This window comes from Salarias fasciatus, chromosome 6 (genome assembly GCF_902148845.1).
Source record: "Salarias fasciatus chromosome 6, fSalaFa1.1, whole genome shotgun sequence".
NCBI lineage: Eukaryota > Metazoa > Chordata > Actinopteri > Blenniiformes > Blenniidae > Salarias > Salarias fasciatus.
The window spans coordinates 41,031,188-41,045,866 of record NC_043750.1 but is presented as its reverse complement, the minus strand read 5'-3'; the positions used below and the strand labels follow the sequence as shown (position 1 = coordinate 41,045,866).

The 14,679-nt window shown below is 46.4% G+C and overlaps 2 protein-coding genes across 4 annotated transcripts in view; both read right to left on the bottom strand.

The window, feature by feature from the left end:
• The window catches only part of LOC115389613 (integrin alpha-M), an 18,914-nt gene extending 6,970 nt beyond the window's left edge, over positions 1–11,944 (bottom strand). Inside the window, exons 1-18 of one of the 3 annotated variants that reach the window (XM_030093074.1) lie at positions 11,844–11,944; positions 5,053–5,176; positions 4,858–4,943; positions 4,698–4,777; positions 4,503–4,617; positions 4,289–4,419; positions 4,066–4,208; positions 3,830–3,980; positions 3,611–3,746; positions 3,455–3,528; positions 2,986–3,103; positions 2,372–2,514; positions 1,393–1,539; positions 1,117–1,314; positions 914–1,044; positions 607–761; positions 362–528; positions 117–233 (exon numbers count right to left, since the gene is read on the bottom strand). In XM_030093074.1, the coding sequence (XP_029948934.1) occupies positions 117–233; positions 362–528; positions 607–761; positions 914–1,044; positions 1,117–1,314; positions 1,393–1,539; positions 2,372–2,514; positions 2,986–3,103; positions 3,455–3,528; positions 3,611–3,746; positions 3,830–3,980; positions 4,066–4,208; positions 4,289–4,419; positions 4,503–4,617; positions 4,698–4,777; positions 4,858–4,943; positions 5,053–5,176; positions 11,844–11,892 (2,265 nt within the window). In that variant the 5' untranslated portion in view covers positions 11,893–11,944. Of the gene's footprint in view, positions 1–116; positions 234–361; positions 529–606; positions 762–913; positions 1,315–1,392; positions 1,540–2,371; positions 2,515–2,985; positions 3,104–3,454; positions 3,529–3,610; positions 3,747–3,829; positions 3,981–4,065; positions 4,209–4,288; positions 4,420–4,502; positions 4,618–4,697; positions 4,778–4,857; positions 4,944–5,052; positions 5,177–11,843 lie in introns of those variants that run through there. The other 2 variants (XM_030093073.1, XM_030093075.1) reach the window with 2 other exon arrangements.
• LOC115389621 (salivary glue protein Sgs-4-like) overlaps positions 8,510–14,679 on the bottom strand; it is a 26,299-nt gene continuing 20,129 nt past the window's right edge. Inside the window, exon 3 of the mRNA XM_030093092.1 lies at positions 8,510–10,810. Within this exon, the coding sequence (XP_029948952.1) occupies positions 8,909–9,454 (546 nt within the window). The 5' untranslated portion in view covers positions 9,455–10,810 and the 3' untranslated portion in view covers positions 8,510–8,908. The remainder of the gene's footprint in view (positions 10,811–14,679) is intronic.

The following is a 14,679-nucleotide window of genomic DNA, read 5'->3' as shown; positions in this document are numbered from 1 at the left end:
TGTGTGTTCATGTTTGTTCAGGTGTGCGTTCAGGTGTGTGTTCAGGTGTGTGTTCAGGTGTGTGTGGGTGTCTTTGGTGTGTGTGTTGAGGTGTGTGTTGAGGTGTGTGTGGGTACCTCCACAGCGGTGTGCTTCAGGCTGTCGGTGTTCAGGCTGCATTCAGAGGAGGCGCTGTCGGTCTGGGAGAAGTTCAGCTTGATGCTGACTGATGAAACTGTGTCAAACAGACATTTCTGCAAAACACAGAGTTGAAGGTGTTTAGTATTTGTGTGGAATCAACTGAATCTAATTAGATCTGGTCGTCTTCATCTTAAAGATCACAGATAGCAGAGAAGTGTTGATGCGTCCTTGGTCTCCGTACGGGCATGTGGACGGTGTAGTTGAAGCAGGCTTCTGCCTCCGTCAGCTCGTAGCTGCTCGTCAGGTTTCTGCTTTTCTTCTTTTCCTGCATGAAGAATCCTCGATTCTTCAGTCTCTTGGGATCCACGTCCAGCATGTAGGTGATGTTCAGACTGGCGCCGGTGTCCCCTGAAGAGGCAGAGCAACAGGGTCACAACCGGGCAGCAAGACCACCGAGCCCCCCGCAGCCGGCCTCCAGCATGTTACCGGCTTCCCTCCTGGTCACTTCGGTCAGCTGGAAGCAGACTTGGAGCTCGACCATGGGTAAACTGTCGTCCTGGCTGGGACAGTCCAGGCCGTCCGTGCTGATCTCCTCCGGGTGGAAAGACATGCGAGCCTCCACGTTGAAAACAGGCTTGGATCTGAAAGACCACGATTCAAAGAGAGGATCGTCAGTCCTTAGAGGCACAGGCAGCTCTGAGAAAGTGACGCTGTTGCCCGTTTCAGACATTTCTGTCACTGCCAGTCGAAGCTGAGAGAGACAGCAGCTCTGCAACAGGAATAGTAGCCGTACCTCAAGACAACAGCGGCGCCCTGCGACCCCACCACAACATCTGGAAGACCATCCTGTCCGAGGTCCAGGTCTCCGCTGATGGCCTGTCCAAAGAACCTCCTCCCAGGGTTCACCGTGGCTCCCATGATCCTCTGGGAAGACAGCAGTTTGGTGAGACCGAGGTGGTGTAGATGGAGGGTGTAGACGGGGGCGTGGTCTCTCACCTGGCTGTATGTCCGGCGGACCGCCGTCGTCCTGTCTCCCAAGTAGATGTAGACAGCTCCCGAGTTGTCGTCCTCCAGAGGGGCTCCCACCGCCACGTCTCGCAGCCCGTCTCCGTTCAGATCCGCCAGGCTGGATATGGTGCTGCCGAATCGGCCGATGGACGGCGCCGCCACAGTCGTCTCAGCCTTCAGCTGCATCTGTTGGATGGACGCCGTTTAGTTTATCGGTGAAAGCAGAGTGAGCTCGCCGTTTTGGCGTTGACCAGCGCGGCTCACCTCCTCCGTCAGCTGGTAAACGTACACATGGCCTTCCTTCTTGTCTTGAGGCTGGTAGAAGAGCGGAGCGCCCACCAGCAGGAAGTCGGTGTTCCCGTCTGAGTCGACGTCCACCGAGCACAGCTCCGCCCCGAAGTACGAGCCGATCTGGAAGAAGTACGTCGGTCAAGAAACTTGTGTAGAAGTTAAATCGTCCTGAGGATTCAAAGGTTTTCAGCTGGTCTTTGTGGATAAATAAGTGGATTTTGCTTCATTTCTGTTTTGGTTTCTTTCTTGGATCAGGTCACGTAAGAGGTGAAGTTGCTGCTCCGCATCGGCCTCATCGTCTCTCCGTCAGAGTCAGTCATGTGGTAACGTCGTCTTCATCATCAGAAACAAACAGCCTCAGCAGAAACTCTGACCGAGTTGACAGAAGTTATTCTGAGAGGAGCGTGTGATTTCCTGCCTCCGTCCTCATCTCTGTCAGGTAATCCAGAGAGTTTAGCTTCAGACAGGCCTCACCTCGCAGCATGTAGTAAAACCCCAGACGTCCTGATGGGGCTGCTGTTGGGAACCTGTCAAGCTAGTTACATGAGTTCAGTTGGAATTATGTGATGAGTGTTTAAAGAAAACCTGAAAGCTGTTCTGATTCTGTACCAAGTGTCATGTTTAGATTCTCAGAGTGAATTGTTTGATTAATGACTGGTTCTGGGAGACTTTCATCTGGAATCGTTTTAGACTTCATGAAGAAGCTGCTGATGAATTGACTGTGAACTTTAAGTGTGTTTCTAACTGCTCCTGTGAGTCAAACTGTTGTCTTTGTTAAATGTGAAAGGAAACTGTGGTTTCCTGTCTGCTGCTGCACATGCAGCGAGCATCCTTTAAGAGACAGAAAATCCTGAGTGAGCTGACAAACTGTCGCTGGTTGAGCCGAAGCAGTAACGAATGTGTGATCGTCTGCAGGCTGAGTGAGCTCCGGCTCATCGGGGAACCTTCCCACCTGCTCTCCGGTCAGTCTTCCGGCCACCGTCCACTTTCTCCCGTCGTGTTTGAAAAGCACCACTCGCCCCCTGTGTTCGAACCGCGGCGCGCCCGTGAAGTACGCGGCGACGCCGTTCCTCTCTCCAACAGAAATGGAGTATCCTGCAAGAGATTTCAGTCACAGATCATCACCGAGGAAGACTTTGACCTGTTCTCCAATGTTCCGGGCATGTCCCACCGGGAGGGGACCCCGGGGAAGACCTCGGACACGCTGGAGAGACCATGTCTCTCAGTTGGCCTGGGAACGCCTTGGGATCCTCCTGGAAGAGCTGGAGGAAGTGTCTGGGACAGGGAAGTCTGGGTATCCCTGCTGAGACTGCTGCTCTCGCGACCCGGTCCCGGATAAGACATTGAATGGATGGATGGATGTTTTCTTACTTTCTGGCTGCATTTCAGTGAATGAAGCTATTCTGATAATTTTGGCTGCTTGTTTCTGATCAGTATCAGGACAGAAGGTCAGAGGGGAAACACGGGTAACCACACGGTCAAAAAATCTGACTCCGGCTGCAAACGAAGGGTTGCAGTGTAAATGTGCTCCATCGAAGAACTCTGACTGGACTTGACTAAATTTACCCATGTAGGAGTCCATCGTCATCTCCGGATCTTCGATCTGCCTTTCATTCCGTTCTTGACGCTCCAGCAGGGCACCCTGCCAGGTGTTTGATCCCACTGAACCCAGAATCAGTTTATCCTGTGAAGAGCAGCGTCGGGTAAGATCACCTGAGAACCATCCGTGTGAACATGTAAAGGGTTGAAACTGCATCAGCGATGCTGGCTGTAGAGGTGGGGGGTATGTACACACTGAAGAAAAGGAGAAGTTTGCAGGTGTCAGTCTTACTTTGGTGAGGTAACTCTTGACTCATCTCAATCAGTGAAGATGCATTTAAAAATAGGATTTCCTCTTTTCGGTATGTGTAAGAAAGCCGCCTGATTGTGAAATGTCTGAGGGTTGTGAAGTTTTAAAGGTCACTCCTTCGGGCCATTGAGCACCAACATGTATTTCCATCCCAGCAGGAGATGACGGCGGCGGGTTTCCTCCTACCTGATAGATGGCGGCGCTGAAGCCGCTCTGAGACATCTCATCAGTCATGTTTCTTGCCTGGGCCGCCGTGGAGCCTGAAAGAGACGCGTCAGGGAGGACAGGTTACAGCGAGGGGGACGAGAGAGGTTTTCACAGGAGCAGAGGGTCCAACGTTACCCTCCATGTTGAAGATCTTCTTCTGGAAGTTTTCCAGTACTCCTGTCAGTCCGTCGTAGTTTTCGATTTTGAAGGAATTTTGGTCTTTTGGTTCGGAGGCAATGGCTTTAAATTTGCTCAGGTCTGCTTTCTTCACCTGCCACAGAAACGATGCTTTAATGATGGAGGACTGCTGAAACAGGTCGGCCATTGACTGGGACTGTCCGGTGTTCTGCTCACCCCGATGACGAAGCGAATCACGTTCTTGACGTCGTATTGGTGTATGGTTTTGTTTCTGTCGATGTCGCTGGGATCTCCGTCTGTGATCAGAACCAGAACCTTGGTGGCGTCGGGCGAGGCTCCCGCGCCGGGGTTTTCAAACAGCTCGTGCCTGGAACAAGTAGAGAGCAGCGTCCCTGAAGCTTCAGCAGACACGGAGCGGCAGGCTTTAGCAGAGTTTATCAGACTGTACGTACAGCACGAAGGTGAGCGCTCCGTGAGTGTTGGTGAGGGTCTTCATGTGACTTTCCACCCACAGCTTCTCTTCAGCAAGCCCAGCTTTGTAGTCATTGAAGTCAAAAACTTTTCGAAATTCTGTGGAGAACTGAACTGCAGCAAACTGAGAGACACGGCGTGTTACTGAGGAGCGTGAGCACAGTGTGGTACCTGGAGCTGGAAATGCCGCCGCAGCGCCCTCACCTTGATGGACGAGTTCCCCAGACTCTTCATTATGTCCAGGATGAACTCTTTGTTTTTCTCGAACTCTTTTGTGGTCATGCTGTTTGAGCCGTCGAACAGAAAAACCAGATCCACCGTCTTCTTGGTGCAGTCTGACGAGAAAGACGAGGAATGACGTGACGCCAGTTCCGCCTGCCAGGCAGTGAGCCCACAGTGGGGACGGTCGAGTGTTTACCTTGAAAAGCCGGAGTGAATGAGGAGACCTCCTCCATGTCCTCGGTGATGTTGTAGCAGATGCTGTTCAGGTAGGAGTTCTCGTAGCACTCGTGCTCCACGTTCGGACTGCACACCTGAAGCCACAGCAGAGCGTGAGACACAGCTCGCTGTGGTCGGCTTATACTGAGAGACCGAGGAAACGCGAGGTTCTCACGGTGAAGTGTGAGCCGGTGGAGTCCGCAGCGATGGACAAGCCCAGGTGTTTCGCCACCATTGCATTTGGAAGAGACCTTTCTGGAACAGGAGCATCAGGAGGACAAGCGTGATGTGTGGTTCCTGCTTCATGAGTTAAAGAGTGATGTTTGATGTTGTACCCTGAAGACTGATCTGCTTCTGGTCCAGGGTCAGTCTGCTGACCCCCCCGGATCCGTTCATCCTCAGAGGAGACGTGACGACGATCCTGAGGATCACAGAGAGCAGAAGTGTCACAGCGCTGCAACAAGCTCCCACGATTCAGCGTGTTCGTGACATCGTGACATTAGTCTGTGCATGAACACATGAAAACTCACCCCTTGCTGCTGCCAGACTTAAACTGGAGCACTTTGTATCCAAAGAAGTCTTGAGGTTCTCCTTCATAGACCTCAGGTTCGGACAAGTCGATGTTGAAGGCCACAGAGACATGGACGGTTGCAGCTGTGAAGAAAATACAAGCGTGAGCCATCTCTGCTTGAATAAAAACTAATGCTAGGAATCATGCATTAGAATTTTAATGGCACTATTCTTTTTTTTTTTTTTTTTAACAGGTGCTTAATACTATATATACTATCTATATACTATATATACTGTCAAGGGTTTAATCCCACCATGGAAGGAAATCTCATGTCATTTAAAGAGGAAATAATGAAACCTCAGCAGATCACTGTGGAGGAGGAAACTGGATTTATACTATTGATAGCTTTAAAAATACATCATTTCACATTCTACATCTACAGAAATCTAGATGATTTTTTAAAATCATGTTTAAAATTATGATATCCACTTAGTATATTGAAAACAGATTGCATTATCCATTCATTTCCTGTGTGTCCAGCTCAGTGTCTTCATGTCAGACTCTGATGTTTGACAAAAAAGAAATAGAAGAAAACAAAGAAGAGTGTCTCCCTGGTTTGTTTTCAACAGATAAGACTGAAATAATATAAAATACCAAAAAGTTTAATATAAAAAGATCTAAATGTGAAAAAAATTATACATCAAATACAAAACACAAAAAATCTTCAACCCTTCCTTTTTGAGTCCTTTTGGGTCCATTTGGGAGATTCTCACATTTTTCTGTATCAAGGAAGGATTGGCAGCTTGTGGCTTATATTGCATGACAGATTTGTGTCATTATCGCATCAGTTGTCTGTCTTCCTTGTTTGCAAACCACTGTTCTTCAGAAGATTTGTCGATGGGTGACATGTAAAGTGAAGAAAGGGCAGATCTGACATCTCTGCTTTACTTCTGTCTCTGTGCCCTAAACCTGTACCAGCACCAGTTATGTCTGCATGGGAACAGCTTGATTCATCCTACTGTGTCAAAATCAGCCCTGTATGTGATGAGTTTACTACGACTGTTCTCAATCAGATGCAAAAATAACACCCATGTAAACTGGGCCAGTGTGGGGTTTAACAGAGGGGAGGTTCTCCTTCTCTCTCTCTCTTCACAGCTGTTCACAGTTCTCACAGAACATCTTTGCAGGAACTAAAGATCTGTCTGTTTGCCAAACCGCTCTGGCTCCACATCGTGTGGTTTGCTGCTTTTTCCTGGTACTTAAACTCATTTTACACCATCAAATCTAACAGAAATGCTGAGAACAGCCACAGTTTGAATGAATGCTGGAACTTACTGATCTTCATGTGGAGTCAAGAATTTGATTCTTTGAACAAAGAAAAAAAAACATCTTTCAACACTTTGAACAGCAGATTGAGTCAAACAGCTGCTATTTCCTTTTACTCAAACCAAACAAACAAAATAGCAGTCAGGTTTAATTTGGTATTATCAGATGTGGTCTGAAGCTCAGTGAAGACGAGGCGTGACGTTCGCCAGCGAGTCAGTCGTTTGAACGGCTTTTTGAAAAGAACGCTCCTCTGCTTCAGTAGAGGGGGCCATTTCCAGGAAAAAGAACAGAGAAATCCTGCAGATCATTTCACCTTCAAACCAGTTTACTGCTCACGGAACAAAACAGCAACGAGACGGCAGATTCAACAAACCACAGCCCGGCGACCACAGGGGGCTTTCTGCCAGCGGAGCGGCTCTGACACCGCCGGACTGGGCGTCTTCGTCACCTCTGCTTGAAGCAGCTCTTCTTGGGCGGTTCAACGGCGCTCTCGCTCATCGTGGGAACTGGGCGAGTTCTCGACAGCAGCAAGCAGTCAGCTTGACACTTCTGGCCGTCAGCAGGAACAAGAATTCACATTCCGTCCAAACGAACCTCCAGAGCTCTAACACACCAAAACAGTCCTTTTCTACTGATTATGATGTGATCCTTTTCAAATAATGTTGCATTTTGCTTTTAAATACTTTTTCTTTACATTTTCCTCATGATTTACGCAGCAGAGTTTCAGCTAATTAGAATGTGACTGGCCGGTTTGAATTCTTTACTGTTTCTCGTCAACGTTCCGCTGATGGCCGCTCTGGAGCCTCACTGCTTTTCTACAGGACCGTGAAGCTCAGACTGGACTGCTGTGGTTTTCTAGGATGTCTTCAGCGAAACTGAATCGTGCTGCAGGTTTTTACACTTCACGCTTCCTGTGGACACAGTCAGCTCAGAACTTCAGACCAGAACAATTTTCATTTCAGCTGCTGCAGTGGTGTGACGAGCCGAGGATCAGTGGACACTCCAGAGTGTCGCTGAATGGTCTGAGCCGCAGAAAAGCTGGATTTGCTCTGGTACACCATGAAGACTCCTCCTCTTCCCTCCTGGTTCAGCCACACTGTAGTAGTGATGTGTCGTTCGCAAACGTAACGGCTCTATGAGCCGGCTCTTTGAAGTGAACGACGGGAGCCGGCTCCCCACCAATCAGGAGCCGGCTCCCGTCGAGACGCTTTTTTTCTCTGTCTGCTCTGCTTAGTGTGCTGAGCAGAGGGGGGAGGGGCTGCAGCCGAGCACACACACACACACACACACACACAGCAGCACAGTGAGCACAGGAACGGGTCAAGAGAGGAGAGAGAGAGCAATATGGGGGACAAAAAGAAAGAAAGTAAAAAAGAAATTAGTCATATCAGGAAAAGGAGCCAAATTTGGACTCATTTTAATTATACTGATGGCTCCAAAAGCAGAGAGCATTGTCTGCAAGACCAAAATGTCATATAGTTCCCTCTGAGAGAATCTTCTCTAAACAGGTCAGATAATCACCGATGGAAGAAGCCGAATCAGTCGCTCAAAGCTGAGGCTCTTGGCGTTTCTAAATGCCAATCTTCAGTAGAGAGTGCTGATTTTTTTCTTTTTGTTTTACACATTTTAATTTTAATTTTTTTTTTTTTTTTGCGTGTTTTTCAGGGGTTCTGTGTTGTTTCAGTCTAAATTGGTCAAAAGTTGAATTGTAAATAGATAAAAGTTCTTGTATTTTATAGTTTGTTTAGAGCATTGAAGAGTTAATATTTGTCATTTTTATTTTGTTGTTTTGAATTTTTTTTCAGGGATTCTGTGTTGTTGTTTGACTTTAAATTTGTTGAGTGTATAAAAAGCTAAAGTTGTTTGTATTTGAGAATTTATTTTTTTGTAGATCTGTAAATCAGTCTGCCCCAGAGCAGCTGTGGCTACAACAGCAGCTTACCACCACCGAGTATGGTGTGAACGGGTTAATGTGATATTGCAGTGTGAAGGGCTTTGGGCTCTGTCATGCAGGGTAAAAAGCGCTATACAAGTGTAGTCCACTTACCATTTACCATTTAAATTTATATTTCGTGTGTTTTTCAGGGATCCTGTGTTTCACTTTAAATCTGTTAAGTATAAAAAAGCTAAAAGTTTATTCTTGTATTTCATAGTTTATTTGTTGTTGCACTGAAAAGTAAATATTTGTAATTTACATTTTGTTGTGTTGTGTGTTTTTCAGGAATTCTGTGTTGCTTGACTTTAAAGTTGCTTAGTATAAAAAAGTTAAAAGGTTAAATTAGTTGAAAGTTCACTGCAGAGTGAAAAAATAAAGGCTATCATAATATAGTAGTATAATAAATTTTTTTATTAATTATTAATTCATTTTGTGCATGACGTTACATTATTATTGGTAATATATCGATTAAAGCAACAAAAAAAATCTGAAGAGCCGTTTGGGAGCCAAAAGAGCCGGCTCTTTTTAGTGAGCCGAACTGAAAGAGCCGGTTCCCTAAAAAGAGCCGGAATTCCCATCACTACACTGTAAAGCAGCTGGCTTTCTGCTCAGGTCAGCTGTCACTTCCTGACAGCCGAGGATCACCTGCTGAACTGTGAGCGTGACAAAAGCCACTCCGTAGCTTCAGGAGCTTCCAGAGTGGTATACCGTCGGGTATCCTGCTGAAGCAGTCGGGTATCCTGCTGAAGCAGTCGGGCATCCTGCTGAAGCAGTCGGGCATCCTGCTGAAGCAGTCGGGTATCCTGCTGAAGCAGTTGGGTATCCTACTGAAGCAGTCGGGCATCCTGCTGAAGCAGTCGGGCATCCTGCTGAAGCAGTTGGGTATCCTACTGAAGCAGTCGGGCATCCTGCTGAAGCAGTTGGGTATCCTACTGAAGCAGTCGGGCATCCTGCTGAAGCAGTCGGGCATCCTGCTGAAGCAGTTGGGTATCCTACTGAAGCAGTCGGGCATCCTACTGAAGCAGTCGGGCATCCTGCTGAAGCAGTCGGGCATCCTGCTGAAGCAGTTGGGTATCCTGCTGAAGCAGTCGGGTATCGTACTGAAGCAGTTGGGTATCGTACTGAAGCAGTTGAGTATCCTACTGAAGCAGTCGGGCATCCTGCTGAAGCAGTCGGGTATCCTGCTGAAGCAGTCGGGTATCGTACTGAAGCAGTCAGGTATTGTACCGAAGCAGTCGGTTATTGTACTGAAGCAGTCAGTAGGGCTGGGCAGTATGGCAAAAATTTCATATCACGATTTTTTTAAATTCTTACTGGTTTCACGGTATTTGACGGTATTTTTTTTCATGCAAGAGTGTTGTTACACACATTTTCTTATAATAAGACAATAATTACTGCAGTTGATTGGCTTTACTATCATAAGAACTGTATCGTGTTTTTTTTTCATGTCCAGATTGCGTGATTGCGATCGTTATCTCGACCTGCTGCTTGCTTCTTTTTTTTTTTCTTTTCTCATATGCAGTCCCTTTAGCGAACACGTCTTGAATGGACGTCTGACTGCTACTTGCAGGTTGAGCTGTGGATGTGGAGGGTGTGGATCTTAGTTTATGACATTCCTGGTACTCTAAAACGTGTTTTCGGCTAAGGTGGTGAAGCTAATTGCTAGTGTTAGCACCGCCGGCTTCCACTTCTGCTCGACAGCATTTGCAAAAGATAGTTGTTTGATCCACGTCCGACCTTTTAAAGCCGAAGAACTTCCAAACCACAGACATGGCCCCTCTTTTTGGTATTAGTTCCTCTGGGTAAACAGCGTGTGCTTCATTTTGAGAGCTCTCGCCGGCAGCAGTGAAATGGGTCCCTGCTGAAACACTTTACCGCCACGCACGTTCCGGATGTTGTTTGGACTGTTCTCCGGTATTGCGGTATATGAAAAATTCATATCATAACGAAAATATAAACCGGTATTTGGTACAAACCCGTATACCGCACAGGCCTAGCAGTCAGGTATCGTACTGAAGCAGTCGGGTCTCGTACTGAAGCAGTCGGGTCTCGTACTGAAGCAGTTGGTTATTGTACTGATATACTGAAGCAGTCGGTTATTGTACTGATGTACTGAAGCAGTCGGGTCTCGTACTGAAGCAGTTGGTTATTGTACTGATGTACTGAAGCAGTCGGTTATTGTACTGATGTACTGAAGCAGTCGGGTCTCGTACTGAAGCAGTCGGGTCTCGTACTGAAGCAGTCGGGTCTCGTACTGAAGCAGTTGGTTATTGTACTGATGTTCTGAAGCAGTTGGTTATTGTACTGATGTACTGAAGCAGTCGGGTATCGTACTGAAGCAGTCGGGTATTGTACCAGCATCTGCTTCAGTCACAATCCTCCTGAGTTTAGTAGATAAGCAGGTCTGTGCTAAATGTTTGACTGTGTAAAGAAGCAACCCCGCTGACTCCCAGCTGACCCCCAGCTGACCCCCAGCTGACCTCCAGCTGAAGCCCACTGACCTTCACTGTGACCTCTGGCCCCCCTCCAGCAAGTTCGAAACCCCCGGTCAGAAGCCACTGAGTCACATCACAACCCTGGTTCAGCTCTGACACTTTTTCTATCGGCTCAACAGAACCGAGGACAACATCCATGAACTCATCAGCTTTAAGGATCAACAGAAAACATCTGGGGCTCCAGGGGCACAAAACACCTGGAGGGGCAGAAAACTTTTGGGACTTCAGGACTTTTTTTTTTTTTTTTTTTTAGAATCGATTCATACAAACAGAGGAAGTGGTGAAACTACTGAACAAACTCTGTAAAGGAGATGAACTAAAGCGATAGAATCTATTTCAACAGACTATCTATCAAGATTGACCTTGAATTTTAACTGATAATGTTTTAAAGATGCTTAATTGGATTCCAACAGTTCTTCACATTAATATCTTCAAACTGAGAAAAACTATGCAAATTTCAAATCCTAACCTAAAAACCAGAAGAACAAATTCAAAAACGTCATGTATTTGTTTTAATTTTTTCATGTATTTGTCTAATTTCTTAACATATTTGTGTCTTTTCATTACATGTCTGTCTGATTTCGTCATGTATTTGTCTCATTTCTGCTGTGTGAGCAGCTTTACTTCATTTTGAGGAACAGATATGAGACGGGAGTCGAAGCTCCAATAATCAAAGTGCCTCTGGTAATATGATGATAATATGAATATCTCATGAGGTTAAAGAGGATGAAGGCAGAGCTGTTTCGTCATCCTCAAACTGTCTTTTAAAGGTTCTGTCTTATTCCGTGCTCGAACCCCTCACCCTCATCTTCAACCAGAAACCTGCCTGAAGCCACACAGACGATTTATTGTTTCTCATCATGACCCACTGTCTGAAAAAACGTCCAAGAAAACTCTGATTCAAGCAGAATTTCAATGTTTTGAACAAACTCTCCTGAAAAGCATTCTGGCTCACAGCTTCAGAAGGTGAAAGCCGTGAAATCACAGCGCCTGTCCTCTCAGTCCTGACGGGTCCCGTATGGGTGGAGGGAGGTGACGGGTGGAGGCTCCTACCTGCTGACAGCAGCACGGCGAGCAGGTGGAGGCTCTTCGGCCGGGCCATCGTCTTCCTCGTCCTCCTCCTCAGCTCTCCTTCAGCTGTCTGACTCCCCTGACTTCCTGTGTGCTTCTCACACCGAACCAGGGCGTTTCCACGCCGGGGGGGGAGCTTGTGACACTCTCATTTCCACTGTCATGCTCATCTCCCCTCACACTTCCTGTTTCTTCAACAAATCCGTTTTACGTTTTGAAATCCTCCTGAGAGAGCGGCAGAGGAACACCAGCAGAGACTGACAGAAGGATTAAAGTCTCTGCTGGGTTTGAAGCAGACCTGAAATCCAGGTTTTCAAACTGATTGGTATCTTAAAGCTCAGGGTGAGCTGATGTCAGGGCTCCTTCTGTGTCTGGCTCAAGTCCGGGTTCAGGTTCGGGTTCGGGTTCGGGTTCGGGTTCGGGTTCAGGCCAACCCTTTCCTGTTCATCACTTCCTGTTTGACTCTCACCTGCTTGTCCTGTCTCTGCACTCTTGTCCTTCCTGTGTGAACAAGTCACAACGTCTACATCTTATTCCACCAGATTCTGGTTTTACAGCTTCCGGAGGTCTCACAGGTCAAGTGTCAGGTCTGTATCTGCTGTAGAGGTCAAATGAGAGAAAAAGAGCAACAGAGGTCAGAGGTCACAGCAGGCCTCATGTGTCAGCTCGGCCTCAGAGGGTTAATTAACCTTTTGGAGCTCATCTCAAGGACGGTGTGGCTCTGGTCTTCTTCTGAGTCTCAGTGCTGAGAAGAAAAGAGAAGCTTTGTGTTCTGAAATATTTTATTAAGACCACAATGCAGGAGGTTCGTATAGGGACACACACACACACACACACACACACACACACACACACACACACTCATTATTCATCCCAACTTGTATAAATTGTAAGCATATCCATGAGGGCTAGTCTTTTCCTTTATTTTTTTTAATAGCTGATAAATCATTCTGTATTTGTTGTTGTTGTTACATCAATACCTCACAATCTTCAGAAATACAAGTAAAACATTTGAAAAGGTTTGATCTTAATTTTGTGGTATAAAATATATAAACACAGACAGAAAGACTGTTTGGTTTAATGCACAGAAAGGTATCAGTGGACAAATAGAATTAGGTTAAGAGCAAAAACTCCATCTTTTGAAAACAAAAAAAAACTTTCATTTTGAGGAGCGTGGTGGAGTTCAGAGAGGAAAAGGTAACTACTGAACAGCCACGACCAGCAGACGGCCAGCAGGAGGGTGTGTGTGTTTCAGTTATCATTCCAGCTTGAAGGAAAGAAAACAAGCATGAAGATGACAGAGTGAAAATTCACTTCCTCCTTTTCTTTTTACATCACAAGACCGAGTCGACAAAAACAAGTGAAGGTGAGGAAGCTCCTCAGACCACAGAGAGAAGAGCCATGACAGGAAGTGTGTTTATCTCTCTGTATATCATGTTCCACGTCTCCAGAGAGGGAGGGACGCTGAAGACCTGACCTTCACGCCATCTGGACCCATCGCTGAGTCTCCCAGAACGTCTGATCACAGCTCAGACATAAAGGCAGCGGTGTGTTGATGTTCCAGAACGTTCCAGGCCCAGCTGACTTCAGGATGAGCTTCAGCCTCCAGTGAGGGACAGCTCTGAAGCAAACCTTGCTGTTTTCACTGCCCCCTAGCGGACTAAAGTAATAATGATGCAGTCTTTTTAACAATATCAAGTTGATCTTGTACATTTAAAACAGCAAATAATATGTTTTTTTCTCTATTCTTTTATTTTATTTTTTTTGTCATGTTTTGGTTTTCTCAGCTCTAGAATCTGGAGCAACTCTATCGAACACATTTCAGTTCACAACCAGCCCAGCGTGTCTGCAGCGAGCCAGACCGGTGAAATAGAGAACCTCAATAGCCTCTCAAATTAAACTTTAAAGCTTTTCCGTGTCGTGGTGCAGAGCAGAAACGAGGAAAATATCGATATTTTCACAAAACCAAACAATCACGATGTAAAATGACAACAATTAACAGATGCTGGATAATTTGCTAAACATATTTTGGTGGAAACAGCAGCAGCACATCATAAACCTGTCTTTAAAATGACATGACGGCTGCAGCTTCAGTCTGCTGACTATTGATCTGATCGGTCGGACGGGGTCAAACACAATCAGCCCCAGAGCTGAGGAGGAAACGAGGTCAGACCTCCGAATGGTCCCGCCGCCGCCGGAAGCATGAGAGTGACACTGGTGATCTTTTCAAATAAAACCTAGATGTAGCTGAATCTCTAAAAATAAGAGTACCAGAAAACATTCATTTCCCTCATTATTCATTTTAAAAGTCTAACATACTTACATTTGGTTCATTACAGAGAGACGCTTTAGCTGTTTTCTAAAAAATAAAGTTTATATCATCTATTCATCTTTCATCCTGCTTCAGGCAATTTATCCAACTGAAATGACTTTCTGATGGCAGCTGAGAGAGCAGGACGGGACTGGAGACAGCGAGACGGGACGGGACGGGACAGAACCAGACGGGATAGGGCTAACGGGACAGAACGGGACAGGACTGGACAGAACTGGACAGGACTGGACAGGAAAGGGCTGAACGGGACAGAACAGACCTTTAAACACTCTAAACACACTCGGCCCTCAGCACAGCAGAACACACACATTGGGTCCAAACTGGCACAGTTCCAGTTTTCCACCAGGAAATCTTTATATCTTATCATCTATTTCAGTGTTTCCTTCATATAGGAGGCTGAAACCCCCCAGAGATCCTCAGGCACTTCTCCACACCTTCATTTTTGGTGCTCATCTGATGTAGACCATTTTCCACAAACCATTAACT